The 15,606-nt window shown below is 45.0% G+C and overlaps 1 protein-coding gene across 3 annotated transcripts; it reads left to right on the forward strand.

The window, feature by feature from the left end:
- The first annotated feature begins 13 nt into the window (after nt 1-13).
- Nucleotides 14-11,120, forward strand: Mtnap1 (mitochondrial nucleoid associated protein 1). Of its 3 annotated transcripts, none has more exons than XM_069993181.1 (6): nt 14-120; nt 866-973; nt 3,560-5,043; nt 7,893-8,000; nt 8,574-8,681; nt 10,963-11,120. In XM_069993181.1, the coding sequence occupies exons 3-6, from the start codon at nt 3,588-3,590 to the stop codon at nt 10,983-10,985; spliced, it is 1,695 nt and encodes a 564-aa protein (XP_069849282.1). In that variant the 5' UTR covers nt 14-120; nt 866-973; nt 3,560-3,587; the 3' UTR covers nt 10,986-11,120. The 3 variants fall into 3 exon arrangements, with proteins under 3 accessions (XP_069849282.1, XP_069849281.1, XP_069849283.1); XM_069993180.1 differs by lacking the exon at nt 14-120 and adding an exon at nt 210-314; XM_069993182.1 differs by lacking the exons at nt 14-120; nt 866-973; nt 7,893-8,000 and having other exon boundaries at nt 3,562-5,043.
- The last annotated feature ends 4,486 nt before the right edge of the window (nt 11,121-15,606 follow it).

Genomic DNA, 15,606 nt, shown 5'->3' on the forward strand with positions numbered 1-15,606 from the left:
AAGCCTCTGAGAAAGAGGACCTCTGCGGAGGTGGTCTAGACGTTCGCCTGTCCGCCGCCAAAGCGAAACACCTTGGAACAAAACCCACACCGGAGTTTAAATGATTTAGCTTATAGTGTAGTAAGTGATGCAAGTATTTTGAGTCCATCCTGGCGGGGTAACCGTTTAAAGGAACTAGGAGAGCGCCATCAGGCATTGATGCGGACGACCTGCCGCGAGTCCGGGGGTTGGGACGGCGCCGGTGGGCTTCGGGGGCTCGACGCCGGCGCTCGGTGGGCCTGGGGGGTCGCCGGAGTCGCGAATTCTGGTCCACAGTGAGTCCTGAGGGGAGGGGCTGTTTCCGGGAAGACACCCCGAGGCGACCGAGGGATGGGTCGTCCGGGGAGGGGCTGGTTGGAGCCTCCCGTGGGGATCGTGGGGGGCGGGGTCCCGACCCGACCCCCAGTTCCCGGCCCTCCGGGCCCCCGGGCCGGGATAAAGGGAGGTAAACCCAGGCCTGGGAGCAAGGGCAAAGCGGTGAGATCCGCCTGGTGGAGGAGGGTTGCTTTTGTTTTTTAATGTGCCCACCCTGGGGCTGGAACTCAGGGCAGTGACCCTGAGCTGTGGCGCCCCGGGCTAGCACTCTACCGCTTGAGCCACGCCTCCCCTTCCGGCTTTTTTTTTTTTTTTTTTTTTTTTTGCTGGTTAATTGGAGATAAGAGTCCAACTGGACTTTTACTCGCGCTGGCTTCGAACCTCGATCCTCAGATCCCAATCTCCTGAATAGCTAAGGTTACAGGCGTGAAGCCACCAGCGCCTGCAGATAATCCAGTTTGTATTGGGTTCGGTACTGGGCCACAATTCCTCGCTGTATCTCATTACATAGGCTGAAGTTCAGAGTTTCTTTCTGTCGAACTCTCGGGAACGGCGGTCCAGAATCATGAAGATCCAGGAGAAACAGCAACAGAATTAGCATCGTCCTAACAGAGCTCGGGTAAGAAGAACACTCAGGTTAAGATGCTGTCTCCAAAGGCACCTGAAAGCCGGGCGATGGTGGCTCACACCTGTAATCCTAGCTACTCAGGAGGCTGAGATGTGAGGATCACGGTTCAAAGCCAACCCGAGCAGAAAAGGCTGTGATAATCTTATCTCCAGTAAACCACTCAGAAAACCGGAAGTGGCACTGTGGCTCAAGTGGTAGAGTGCTATCCTTGAGCTGAAGAGCTGAGGAACAGTGCCCAGGCCCAGAGTTCAAGCCCCACAACTGACCCTCCCCCACCCCCCAAAAAAAGGCACCTGAAATGGACGATGAAGGACTGAAACAATAGGATTTCAGTCAGTCCTAAAGTTTCTAGCAGAAAGCCCATGGATCGGATACACTTGTGTGCTATTTCACAAATACATAGTCTATAGCTTTAGCCCTATTATCAGTGTGTATCTCAGAAAAGGAGAATTGGCACTGTTGATTTTGTTGGCAGAAAAGTTATTTTTGTATAACTTCATGTAAGATGAAGTGGCTTTGATAACGGGTACTTTATTTCCAGATCTGCTTTTATGATCAATTTAAAGAACAGAACTGTGTAATACTGGCACGTTTATGTCTAGAGAAAGGATTCATTAAACAAATATATGCCAGGCTCAAATGTTAGTTTTTTAAGATTCCACTTATGCTCAAAATAGATATGTCTTTGCCTTCTGGAATCTTAGAGAAACAGAAAGAAATGTTAAAATAATAAGCCAGGAGCCCTTGGCTCATGCCTGTAATCCTAGCTATTCAGGAGACTGAGATCTGTGCCTTGGCAAGTCTGAGAGACTTACTTCTAACAAGCAAAAAGCCAGAAGTGGATGTGTGATCCAAGTGGGAGAGTGCTAGCCTTGAGTAAAAAACACCAAATGAGAGCACATAGCCAAGAAGATCATTTAGGCCCTGACTTCGAGCCCCAGTACTGGCACAAAAATATTAATAATAATAACTGTCATCAGCGCTTTGGAATTATTTTCCAACTATTGAGAACAGGTACAAATGACATGTGATATGAATTTGTTTGTGGGTTTTGGAGTTTGGGGGGTCAGTTGTAAGGCTTGAATGGGCCTGGGTGCTGTCCCTGAGCTCTTTTCCTCAAGACTAGCACTCTATCACTTTGAGCCACAGGGCCACTTCTGGGTTTTGAGTGGTAATTGGAGTCTCACAGGGACTTTCTGTGTGGGCTGGCTTTGAACCACAATCCTCAGATTTCAGCCTCCTGATTAGCTAGGATTACAGGCATGTACCACTGGCACCAGGCCTTAGTATGAATTAAAGCTTCCTTACTTGGTATATACATTTAACAAATTTGCCAGTAATGATTACTGAAAGAAAGTTTGGACACTCCTTCCGTTGTGTTTTTTTTTTTTTTACTTACGTATTATATGTGCAGTTTATATATGGGCATGCACATACATGCATGCTACTAATAATGCAAAATGTCAGCTTCATTTTTTTTTTTTTTTTTTTTTGCTCAAGAGAATGGAAGTTCTGATAGTCTCTTCTTGAACCCAGTGGATCTTTCCTTTTTCTTATTCACTTTGGAAACTTGCCCTTTTTTTTTTTTTTTTTTTTTTTCAGGTAAGGGGTAGGTTTATTCAGTAGACCTGCTGGGATCAGGCAAGGTTGGCACTCCACATGGCTGGGAAAGGCCTGGGAAAGAGAGAGAGCTGGGAAAGAGAGAGGAAAGGGAGAGAAAAGAGCCTAAAAAGAGCAGAGAGAGCAGAGAGAGAAAATAGCTAGAAAAGAGAAGAGCTAGAAAAGAGCTAGAAAGAGAGAGCTAGGAAAGAGAAGGGAGCTGGGAAAGAGAAGAGAAGGAAAGAGCTGAGAAAGAGCTAGAAAAGAACAGAGAGAGTTGCCCTTTTTTTTTTTTAATTCATCATTTCATCCTTGAGTGATGTATTTAAAGTCTTTTAAACAATTTTATATCACATAATATCCTGTTGGTGTGAATATCGAACACTTTTACTCTGCCTACTATTTTGACCAACTTTTCCCAGACTATTAATTTATTAGATTTAAGTCTTTTGGCCTTGCTCACTCATTAGGGATGTTGAAAATTCTCTGGGTTGTCTTTCATATGATTCATTTCTTGAAGACTTGAAATATAAAATACAAGCATACCAGAAATGTTTGTTTTAAAACATGTCTTCTTTTTGCTATCTACCAAAAAAAGGAAAGCTTAAAGTTTCCTTTAACCTAGGTTGTTCCAAATTAGTTTAAGAGATAAGATTCACACATAAAATGTCAGTAGTTACTGTTTAGGCTATGTGTCTCCTTTTTTGTTGTTTTTGTGCCAGTACTAGGGCTTAAACTCAAGGCCTGGGTGCTGTCCCTTAGCTTTTTTGCTTAATGCTGACACTTTTAACACTTGAGCTACAGCTGCATATCTAGCTTTTTAGTAATTAGTTGGAGATAAGCAAGTAATTGTTTCTCAGACTTACCCAGGCTGGCTTTGAATTGTGACCCTCAGATCTCAGCCTCCTGAGTAGCTAGGATTTACTGACATGAGCCATCAGTTCCTGACCTCATTTTCTAACATTTCATCTTTTTCAGGAAGAAGATAAGTGATATCCAGCCCAAAATGGAAGTGTGTCCTTACTGTAAGAAGCCATTTAAAAGATTAAAATCTCACTTGCCATACTGTAAAATGATCGAATTGACCATACCTGCTGATCAGAAAGTTCATCAGTCCAGGCCAGCTACTGTCCCATGTGTTAAAAAAGTGGAAAGGCCGACCAAAGACTTAACTAAGAGGAAAGAACTAGAAATAGAGGATGAGAAAAGAAATACCAAATCAATAAACAACAAACTGGAAAGGACAGTAGCATCCTTTCCACTACAAGATACTAACTTGCAAAGAGCAAGTACTCCAAAGGTGGGTGTAGACATCAAGGCTCAAAGTCACCTTTCCTTCAGAGTGTTAAAATACACCAAACCAAAGATTACCTTCCGGAGAAAAACTAAGGCTCAGTCTTATCCTTCAATTAACTCTTCTCCTAAACAAGAACTTGCCAAAGGTTTGCCTAAATCAGAGGAAATCCAGTCGAATTCTTTAGAAACAGAAGTATCATTACCCAGTAGTTCAACAGAACCATCTTTGTCGAATCAAGGTAGAAAATACTCCTTAGCTGCACCAAATGATGTACAAGCCAATCCTATGCATGTAAAGTTAGACACAATTGAGCCCCAAAGACAAGGGCTTCTAGTAAAATCATTAACTGTACATACAAGTGATTGTCATCATTCTCTGAAGAATCTCAATGATGGAATACAAACAGTGAGAGCATCAATGTTGAACAAGAGTGATTCCAGAGACAGAAGCTATGTGCCAGCACACTCTGCTGACATTGGAAACCCTGAGGCTCAGGGAAAGAACTCAGAATCACTTGTTTTAGGCCCTCACCTCAACCCATTAAATCCAATTTCAGTTGAGAACCAAGTTGTGGGACTTGGCTGTGGAGTGGAGGTACGTCGGGCCCAGGGAAATGCTGAGGACAGCATGCTTGTGACAGATTTGCAGGAACGGGCTTCTGTGAGCGGTGGCTGTAAGAACTTCACTGGCAGCTCTGCCACCAAGGAGAAACAGCAAGATGGAGATTCACTTTTAAACCTGTTCTCTCTGCGAGAGGCAACATACAATGAGTTTCTTTGTGTATCACCATCAAACCATCAGAATCTTGCCTCTCTGTCAATGAAAGGTCTTCAAGGAGAGAAAGTGCAAGTCTGTGGTCATAATCAGGTCCCCAATGTCAAACTCTTACTAGAAGGGCAGGTACTCCCTGCCCTGGAGCCTTACTCTGCCTGTCACCATCAAGCATTACACCAGCAGTCTACCCAGTATATTTCTAAAAGCTCCCTCGTCAGTCATATTGCTGTTGACAGAAAGCCCCCTCCCAGCCCCATGGGGCTGGAGTGGTTTCCAGATCTTTATCCTGGATATGTTGAACTAGGGGTGTTGCCAAGGAAGCCTCGGTTTTGGAACTCAGTGGCCCAGAGACCCCAGCTTGCCAGTCCCCTGGGGGGACATCTTTCACAAGGTAACTTATGGTATCTTCTTGGTAAGGTCACAATGCTAAGATTTTCATTCGTTTAACTTATCTTTGCCTATACAGCCCATTGCACTGAATGTACACTTGTGAGAATATTAGTTCTCACTCCAAAGATCAATCAGTAATAATGCTTTATCCTGTATCTTTTTCCTCCATCAAGAGTTGAAGACTGGGGCTAGGAAGGTAGCTCGGTGGTAAAGTACTTGCCTTGCATAGGCAAGGTCTCATGCATATGAGGCCCTAGGTTCAATTCCTCAGCACCACATAAGCAGAAAAAGCCAGAAGTGGTGCTGTCGTTCAGGTGGTAAAGCTGAAGAGCTCAGGGGCAGCACCCAGGCCCAGAATTCAGGCCCCACAACCGATAGAAAAAAAAGAAGAAAAAAGTTGAAGATTAGACTAGGCCTGGCTGGTAATTTTTTTTCCTTGCCAGTCGTGGGGCTTGAACTCTGGGCCTGAGTGGTATTTCTGAGCTTTTGTGCTTAAGGCTAATGCTCTACCACTTGAGCCACATCTCTGCGTCCAGCTATTATTGTGGTTAATTGGACTGCTCAGGCTAGTTTTGAATGGCCATCCTCAGATCTCAGCCTCCTGAGTAGTTAGGATTACAGGCATGAGCCGCCAGCACCCAGTGGCCTAGACCTTTATGTACAAAGTTGTAGGCTCAAGATCTGCTTCCTTGTCCAATCTGAACACAAGCTTCAGGATACTAACACTGATGCTTTGCAGCTTCCCTAGAGCTTCCATCTTTATTATGGAAATAATGTAACAGGCACAGACAGAATAAGTGGTAGAATTGCAAGTAGAACTTAGTCTCCTAGCTTAATGCTTCCCATTAAATCAGATGGTAGAAAGCACAGGTAGGGTGAAACAGGGGATTAAGATAGCTCCATATTTCTGTGTGTTAATTGCATGTTCACACACTTAGCTATGGTTAATTTTCTCTAACAAATAGAAAGCTGTTTTTATTTTCTGTACTATCTGTTATAGTGCCAAATAGTAAACCTCATTTTAGAGGAAAAGGCCAGCCTTAGCAGCTGGGGGTAGAGAGGTGCGGGGGGTGGGGTGGGGTGGCCCCTTCTCAACAGAAAAGTTTGGATGTGGTTGTATATATAGCTACAAAGGAGGCATTAGTAGGAGGATTGTAGCCCAGGCCATCCTGGGCAGAAATGGAAGACACTTGAAAATAACCATTCTAAAAGGGGTAGGGGAAACATGACTCAATGATAGAGCTCCTGCCTAGCAAGGCTAAGGCCCTAAGTTCTAACTCTCTTACCATCCAAAAAAGAAAGAAGCATTGTGGTTATATTGTTGTCTTACCCTCTTATAACAAAGGCATCTAAGCCAAAACGTAGTGGCACACACCTCGGTAATCATAGCACTTAGACAGGACAACAGTGAATTCAGACCAGCCTGAACTGTATAGCAAGACTCTGCCTGAAAAAAATAAGAAAATACAAGACAGTTATTGGAGTTCAACCCAGATGGCCATATGTGAGGAAGGGTTATGTGTAATTAGGTTAGAAATGAGCCAAATATGCGTAGGGCTTGGGCTTCAGCCTATAATCCTAGCCACTTAAGAGGGTGACACTAGAAAGATCATGGTTCAAAGCCAGCTGAGGCAAAAAAGTTCACAAGACCCTAGCTCAGATCATGGGAGCGGGAGCAAAAACTAGAGATGTGGCTCAAGCAGTGTAGCCCACCTAAGTAGCACTAGCCTTGAGTTCAGACCACAGTACTACTAAACAAACCAACAGGTGTGTGACAACCTGGTTCCAGACCCACTGCCAGCCAAGGACTCTGAAAAGGTGTCTTAGACCAAACACAGATCAGGGGTCCTGGACAAATAAGCCTGTGCATAACGGACAGCCAGCAGAAGGGGTGAGTGAGGTCATATATCTATGACTTAGAATAGGCGTGAGGGATGGTGTAGAGGTTGGGTGAGGTTTTCAGTAGTTTCATCAGACCCCATCAGATCACTGGGGTGAAGGGAGTGAATCCTGGCAGATAAGATCCCACACACAAGTTGAGGTAGGGCAGCAGAGGCTCTGATGGAAGTGGGTAGACAGTAGGGGCGTCAGCGAGACCTAGTGGGCCTGGGTGGCAAGGCAGCAAAGATCTGAGAAACTACTCTAGGCCTTGAGTGCCAGGCCAGTGCCTCCCTGAGCTGCTGCTTACACAATCACACCTGACCTGAACCTATTGTTCAGCTGACTGGAGGGGAACAAGATCAGGGAATCACATGGTTCCCAAAACTGCTGAAAATCCTTGCACCACAGAGTTCTCATGGGGTCATACTTTGTGGGAGGGAGGTTTGTAGTGTTTTGTTTTTTGTAGTGCTGAGGATCAAACCCAGGGTCTTATACATGCCAGCACTATGCCATAGCCACAGCCCTCCAGCTTTTGTGTGTGTGCAGGTCCTGAGGTTTGAACTCAAGGCCTGGGCACTATCCACCAACTGCTTTTTGCTCAGGGCTAGCACTCTACCACTTGAGCCACAGCTCCACTTCCAGCTTTTTTTTTTTTTAAAGTAGCTTATTGGAGATATGTCTCAGACTTTCCTGCCTGGGCTGGCTTCAAACTGCGATCCTCAAATATCAGCCTCCTGAGTAATTTGGGTTATAGCCACGAGCCACCAGCACCCAGCCTGGAACAACCTTTTGACTGGAATAGATCTGACCTTCAAGGCGAGGTTAACAACAGTCCAAATCAGAAACTAGTACCCCACTGTTGAGAATGTGTACTGTCTTGAGGCTCATGCCTGAGAACTGTGGCTCTGCGTGTTGGGGAAGGGGTGAACTCAGATGAGCTATCACAGTGACTTCTGTTTGGAACCCTAGTTCTTTTGTTGGAAAGAAGCTCGGCTGGTGTAAAGAGTTTGGAACCCCCGACTGGGCTTACAACCTCCAACTTCCCTGTAACGAGACTCTTGGGCGCTCTGCACAAAGGTGAGGCTGGAGTGATTGATGGTTGAGTTCAGAAACTGGCTCCAGGCTTTGGGAGAAGTGCTCTTTTGCTGTAGGCTGGTAGAGCCAAGGCAAAGGTAGAGGAAAGCCATGGCTGTCACCTGCTCTCTGTTTCCATTTTGGAGTCAGACATAAATTGAAGCACCCAAGCTGATAGAGCAGCAGCTACCATGCATTGAACAGCTTTTGCTTGTTCATACCTCCCTGAGTACCTGCCTACCTATACCTCCCTCTGCCTCTCGCCACAGTGATCACGCTTCCTCCCAAAGCCTGGACAGTGCCACTTAGCCAATTGCATTAGTCTCTGCCCTTGAAACTTGTCACCACTTAGCCAGTCTCATTAGTCTCTGCCCTACTGGAAGTGTTAAACCAGGCTCCCTGATATAAGAACACTGGGATTTATTTCACCTGTTTATATATGTGTGTATAGTGTGTACACGTGTAAATCGTGTGGATTTCAATCCCCTTGTCCAGACTTACTGGATAACTGGGTATCCCAGATGACAGACCACATTCTACTACACCATAACCTGTGCCATGTCTCTCTCTGAACAGGCTGGATCATGTGTAACACCACCATAAAGAAGAGCAGAGTTGGTGGCATCACAATGCTTTTCACAGGGTACTTCCTCCTGGGTTGTAGCTGGAGTTTCAAGCATCTGAGTAAGCTCTTCCACCCTTGTAATATAAATGACAGGTCCTCCCATTATGGAGGCTTTAAGGGGCTTTTCATAGTAATCTCACAGTGTCTGGCATGCCTGAGTAAATGAGAAGTTACTGCCTGTTTTTGTTCCTTAAGACCTGTATATTGATTGACATTTACATAACTGCACATTTACTCATGCACTGGGGCTCTAGTGGTCTTCTATAAACTGTTTCCCTCATGGACTCATCCCTGTGCTTAAGACAGCATATTAATCTACACTATTTAATTGACTGTTTGTGAGATGGAGCCTTGCCTCCAGTGGTAGAGCATTGACCAAGCAAACCAGCAGAAAGCCATGAGTTCAAACCCCAGTGCCACCAGAGAAGAATTGAGAAAAAAAAATGGAGCCTTGCTATGTAGATACTGCAGCTACAACTATGTGTTGCTGCTGGGCTTGAATTCAGGTCCCTTATTCTCTTGCTTGGCTTTTTCACTCAAGGCTAGCACTCTACCACTTCAACCATAGGTCCACTTAGGGCTTTATGCTGGTTAATCTGAAATTAAAGTGTCATGGATTTGTTTATCCAAGCTGGCTTTGAACTTTGATCCTCAGATCTCTGCCTTTTCCGGGTAGCTGCATTACAGGTGTGGCTCCCAGCTCCCTTCTAGTTAGGAGCTTCAACTTGCACCAAGTCTTAACCAAAAGGAAAATGCAAAAATTTCATTATTCTTTTAATTCAATATAATTTTTGTTCATTTAACTTATAAAAATCAATTCTTAAAGTTTCTTATTTTAAAAAGTTTATAGGTGACTGTCAGTACTTTTATGTAATTTAGAAGAAAAAAAAGCCCCTGGTTTTGTTATTTTTGTTGGTCATGGGGCTTGAACTCTGGGCTTGGGCACTGTCCCTCAGCATTTCAGCTCAAGGTGAGCGCCCTACCACTTGAGCTATAGCACCACTTCCGGTTTTCGAGTGGTTTATTGGAGATAGGAGTCTCACGGTCTTTCCTGCCCAGGCTGGCTTTGAACCACGATCCTCAGATCTCAGCTTCCTGAATAGCTAGGATTACGGGCGTGAGCCGATGGTGTCCGGCTAAGCCCCTGTTTTTTATTAAAAGAAAGTTTATAGGTGACTATAAGTGTTCTTCTGTAATTTAGAAGAAAAAAACAGCCTCTTTCAAAAGATGAAAATTCAGAGTGTGAAAGCTAAGGCAGCTTGGATGATACTAAAAACCTGTCTCACTCAAAACCTGTGGAATCCACAACTGGACAGAGTTTTTTTGTTTTGTTTTGTTTTGGGGGGGGATCCGGTCGTGGGGCCTGAACTCAGGGCCTGAGCGCTGTCCCTCAGCTCAAAGCTATCGCTCTACCACTTGAGCCACAGTGCCACTTCCGGCTTTTTCTTTTTGCTTATGTGGTGCTGAGGAATCGAACCCAGGGCCTCAGGCATGCAAGGCAAGCGCTCTACCACTGAGCCACTCTCCTAGCCCCTGGACAGAGTTTTTTAGTCATGATTGAGTCTCATTGGATGTTTGTCGATTGCTTCTGCCTGGTGAGCAGGAGTGCAGGTCTTGAGCAAGAATGGAGCCACAGCACACCTAGGTGCTGAGTGGCATGGCATAGATGCCAGTTCTTGCATGAGATACCTGGCTGCCGGTAAAGGATGGTATCAGTACATTAAAGCAGTCGCTTCTCCCAGAAAATGGGGGATGCCCTCAGTTTTTGTGGTCTGGAAGAGCTGGTTTGGTTGGTGGTGTCCTTCATTAGTGTAAGTGCTAGTTTTCACGTCCCTTTTAATTAGCATGCACTAGTATATTTCCACATCTGCATACAGTGTACTCTCAGATCACCTCCTCAATCACTCTCCTTCTCCCTATCCCCCCTTCTTAAAAAGCTCTGTAAATTTATAAAAGAAAAATATAGGCTCATGCTTAAGATCCAAGCTGCTCCTATGATATGAAATCACAGTTCTGTGCCTGCTGAGGCAGAAAAGTTCACGAGACTCTAGCTCCATGTAGCCAGCAAAAACCTGGAAGTGGAGGTATGACTCAAGTGGTAGAGTAAAACAGCCAAACAAGAGTGACAGGCCCTGAGTTCAAGCTGCAGTTCCAGCACACACCCAGAAAAGAGAGGGAGAGAGAGAAGAGGGGATGAGAGAGAGGCAGGGAGGGAGGGAGGGAGGGAAGGATAGAAGAAAGAAGGAAAAAATATATAACAGAGTGGTCCATAGAGACAAAAGAAACCTTAGATGTGGCACCTTGGATTCTTACGTTTGGTTTGTCTCTGTTTGTTCAAAGAGCTGCAGCGCTGGCGGAAGTAATGTGGATGGAGGATGGCCGAAAGCTCAGGTGAAGGGGAGCTCGGTGGATACGACTACAGAGCAGATGGCACAGTTTAAATTTGTCCAGGGGATGGGGAGGGGGGTGCGAGAATAAACAACTGCAATCTAAAGCAATCACATGAGTAGCAGAGTTCTTACCAACATGGGTAGATCTGGTTCTGTTTAGTGCTTCTATGGCTTGTTCTCAAAACTAACAGTAGGAAAAAATACAGGTTTGTTGAATCATAAGCTCATTATTTAAGGAGATAAGTAGATGATAGAACATATCACTTAAAGAAGCTTTTTCTTTTTTTTTTTTTTTTTTTTTTTTTTTTGGGGGGGGGGTCCGGTCGTGGGGCTTGAACTCTGGGCCTGGGCGCTGTCCCTCAGCTCTTCAGCTCAAGGCTAGCGCTCTACCACTTGAGCCATAGCGCCACTTCCGGCTTTTTTTTCTTTTTCATTATGTGGTGCTGAGGAATCGAACCCAGGGCCTCGATCATGCAAGGCAAGCGCTCTACCACTGAGCCACCTTCCTTGCCCCAAGAAGCTTTTTCTTATTTGGCGTAGTGATGCACACCTGTAATTCCAGCAGCACTTGGGAGGCACAGGCAGGCAAAAGAATCGCAAATTCCAGGATAGATTAGGCTATATAGTGAGACCCTGTGTCAAGAAAACAGAAAAGCGGGGCTGGGAAGGTGGCTCAGTGGTAGAACACTTGCCTTACATGCATGAGGCCCTGGGTTCAATTCCTCAGCACCACATAAGCAAAAAGAAAAAAGCCGGAAGTGGCACTGTGGCTCAAGTGGTAGAGTGCTAGCCTTGAGCTGAAGAGCTGAGGGACAGCGCCCAGGCCCAGAGTTCAGGCCCCACGACCAGACGCAGAAAAGCCTGGGAGTATGGCTCAAGCAGTTGAGCAATTGCCTAACAAGCACTAATCCCAACCCCAGTACTCCCCCCAGCCCCCCAATGAAAGTATTTTTCAGTCCTTAGTAAAAACTAGTATCCAGTTGTATCCTGTTTTAGATATTTCTCCCTAATACAATGTTTTACTGTCTACATATACTTGAGCATCTGTCTGCTATACTCCATATAGTATATGGATATAAGATAGTAGCCAAATAATCAGGGAATGGGAGGCCACCCTATAAGAATGCTTACAGATATTATACCATTTCTTTTTATTCTTGGTGGTACTGGAGTTTGAACTCCGGACCTTGCATTTGTTAGGTAAGCCCCATACCACTTAAGCTACACAGCTGTCCCTCCATACACGCTTTCTTGGTGTGTGTGTGGGGGGAGGGGGGGCTGAAGTTTTTTTTTGTTTTTGATTTTTGGTTGTTTTTTTTTTGTCAGTTGTAGGGCTTGAACTCAGGGCTTGGGTGTTGTCCCTGAGCATCTTGTGCTCAAGGCTAGTGCTCTACTACTTGTGCCACAGCACCACCTCTGGTTTTTGAATGGTTAATTAGAGATAAGAGTCTCATGGGGGGCTGAGAATGTGGCTTGGTGATAGAGTGCATGCCTAGCAGGTGTGAAACCCTGGGTTTAATTCCTCAGTACCACGTAAACAGAAAAAGCTGGAAGTGGCTTTGTGGCCCAAGTGGTAGAGTACTAACCTTGAGCAAAAAGAAGATCAGGAACAGTGCCCAGGCTCTGAGTTCAAGCCCTGGATTGGCCAAAAAAAGAGAGAGAGAGAGAGAAAGTTTTATGGGTACTTGTCTGTCCAGGCTGACTTGGAACCATGATCCTCAGATCTCAGCCTTCTGAGTTGCTAGGATTACAGGCATAAGCCACTGTGCCTGGCTTCCATGCATGCTTTCTAAGCTGATGAAAACAGCATACCAACTATAATGCTAAGCACCTATTCTCATCTTCAGTGTGACAGTAAGCACAAGGCTTGTTGTATCATCTCCTGCAACCAGAATTCTACCCTGTGGTGCTCAAGAATGTCTGTAGATAACTGTTAGTGCTGGATTTTCTGGGTCTCATCTTCAAAATATTTGATATCTTAATTTTTTATTATTTTTTTCTTGTCAGTTGTGGGGCTTGAACTCTGGGCCTGGGCACTGTCAGCTCTTCAGCTCAAGGCTAGCACTCCACTACTTGATCCACAGCACTACTTCCACTTTTTCTGCTTATGTGGTGCTGAGGAATCGAACCCAGGGCCTCATGCTTGCAAGGCAAGCATCTACCACTGAGCCACCTTCCCAGCCCCCTCATAATTCTTTTTTTAACTTCCACTTTGGCCCCCAGAAATGTGGCTATAAATTAACCTCACTAGCAAAAATTACCTCTTAAAACCAGTCTGAAACAGAAATGCGTTTGCAGTGGCTGGCAAATGAAAAGAGGTCAGGAAAAGAGTCACATTGAGTATAATTTCATAGAATATCAAATGAGGAAACCATGGGATGAAAAGTGTTGTGGGAAAGGGAATGAACTGGGTTTGACCACCTAGACCTCTTGGATTTCAAACCTTGACGTCTGAGCTTCTTGGATTCCTAATTCCTGGCATTAATGACTGTCGCTATGCAGTAAGTACCTTTGATATCAAATAAGTATTCTAGAAAACAGAAGTGATGGGAAGAATAATCACTGGACAGGATTACTACTAGTGTTGATATTTCAGATGTTTGTGCACATGTATAGTTTTTTTGTTTTACCCAAAAGTGAAGTCATCCTCTGCCTTACACTTAGAACTAGCTTGTTTCATGTTCAATCCACCCACCCACCCACCTTACCCTGTCTCTGCCATTAAATTCCCTGTAATTTTGTATTAAAAAAAAAAAATTAACCTCACTAAAACCCCCAGCACCCCTTTCCTTTTTTTTTTGGTCAGAAATGAGGGGCAAGTAGCAGTTTTTTTATGTGTGAGCCACCAGCACTGAGCTAATTGTCTCCCTTAAAATGAGACACTTGGGATTCTCTCTGTGCCTCCTCATCAGCCCATCTTAGTATCTGAAACAGGGAGGAAGGTAGATGCTGATAGCCTGTGGACTGTCCTGTTCCCAGCTCAGGCCATACCCAGCCTTCTACTTGTGGCAAGTGATATTGGAACACTTCAATAAACCCTCCACACTGAGCCAGGTCAGGAGTGGCCTATGGCTGTTGAACACAACTGCAAAGTTGAGTAATCACAGCAGAAACCATATTTACCGTCTGCCCTTTACAAAGGAAGGTGCTGTCCCTGGCCTAGGGAGTGCAGAGATGGGGTCGCTGCTCAGAAGCATTGTTGGGTTAGGACACAGTGGAACAAGAGAAGCCTTTGTTTTTCCTTTTTGCTTTTAATTATAATTCTGTTATTATTAAGGATAGGACTGGGAAGGTGGCTCAGTGGTAGAGTGCTTGCCTTGCACGCATGACACCCTGGGTTCGATTCCTCAGGACCACATAAGGAGAAAAAGCCGAAAGTGGCTCTGTGGTTCAAGTGGTAGAGTGCTAACCTCGAGCTGAAGAACTGAGGCACAGTGCCCAGGCCCAGAGTAGAGGCCCCACAACCAAAAAACAAACACGAAAATTAAGGTGGTGTGCAGAGGGTTTACCATTTCATGAGTCTAGTAATGAGTATGTTTCTTTTTTTCCGACATGCTTTAGGGACAGGCAGCAAAAGGGGTGGAGGATGCCTTGTCACCTCATGGTTCTTCCTACAAATCACCACCGCCTGCGACAGAGTGCTAAGACATAAGGAAAACATTTAACCTCGCTCATCACTGCAGTACCTTCCTCTCAAGTTACTTAATGAGAAGAACTTAATGATCCACCTATCCTGAGCAGGCATCGCAGTGTCCTCTCTAAGACAGAGTTGAAAAAGGATTCTATTTCCTGTTAGTACCAAGAATTCTAACTCACAGATAGTAGGAAAGAGAAAAATGTGAATGGAACCGACTTTTTGGAATTAGTAAGAAGTGATGGTGGGGTTTTGTTGTTTTTTTTCCAGTCCTGGGGCTTGAACTCAGGGCCTGGGCACTGGTCCCTGAGCTTCTTTTGCTCAAGGCTAGCGGTCTATCACTTGAGCCACAGCACCACTTCCTGCTGTCTCTGTGTATGTGGTTCTGAGGAATCGAACCCAGGGCTTCATGCATGTAAGGCAAGCACTCTACCACTAAGCCACATTCCCAGCCCCGGTTTTGTTTTTTCTTTTCAGAGAGACTTTTACTAGGAAGCCCAGACTGGCCTCCAACTTTTGATCCTCCTGCCCTCAGCCTCCTGAGTGCTGGGTTGGGTGTTTTATCACATCTAGCTGAGCATGAATTTGTAAATTCAGGTGACTTTCAAGAATCCAAAATCTCTCCCTGTTCTAAAATTCTTTATGTCTTTTTCCATTGGTAGAAGAAAAGACTGGACTGATTTGCTGACTTATTGCTGCCACTGAGGCTGGGAAAATGATGGAGACCTTTATCAAGTCCTGTCAGGACCTCTGCATCCTGGTCTTATGATCAGTTGTTGAGGGAAGTTAATGTCCAGTATTTTCTTTTTCTTTTTTTTGTCAGTCATGGGGCTTGAACTCTGAGCCTGGCTGCTGTCCCTCAACTCTTCAGCTCAAGGCAAGATTCTACCAGATTCTGGGCACCAGTGGCCTGTAATCCTAGCTACTCAGGAGCCTGAGATCTGAAGATCACCGGTCAAA

The sequence above is a fragment of the Dipodomys merriami genome, unplaced genomic scaffold, assembly GCF_024711535.1.
Source record: "Dipodomys merriami isolate MVZ:Mamm:240054 unplaced genomic scaffold, mDipMer1.0.p SCAF_42, whole genome shotgun sequence".
Lineage (NCBI taxonomy): Eukaryota > Metazoa > Chordata > Mammalia > Rodentia > Heteromyidae > Dipodomys > Dipodomys merriami.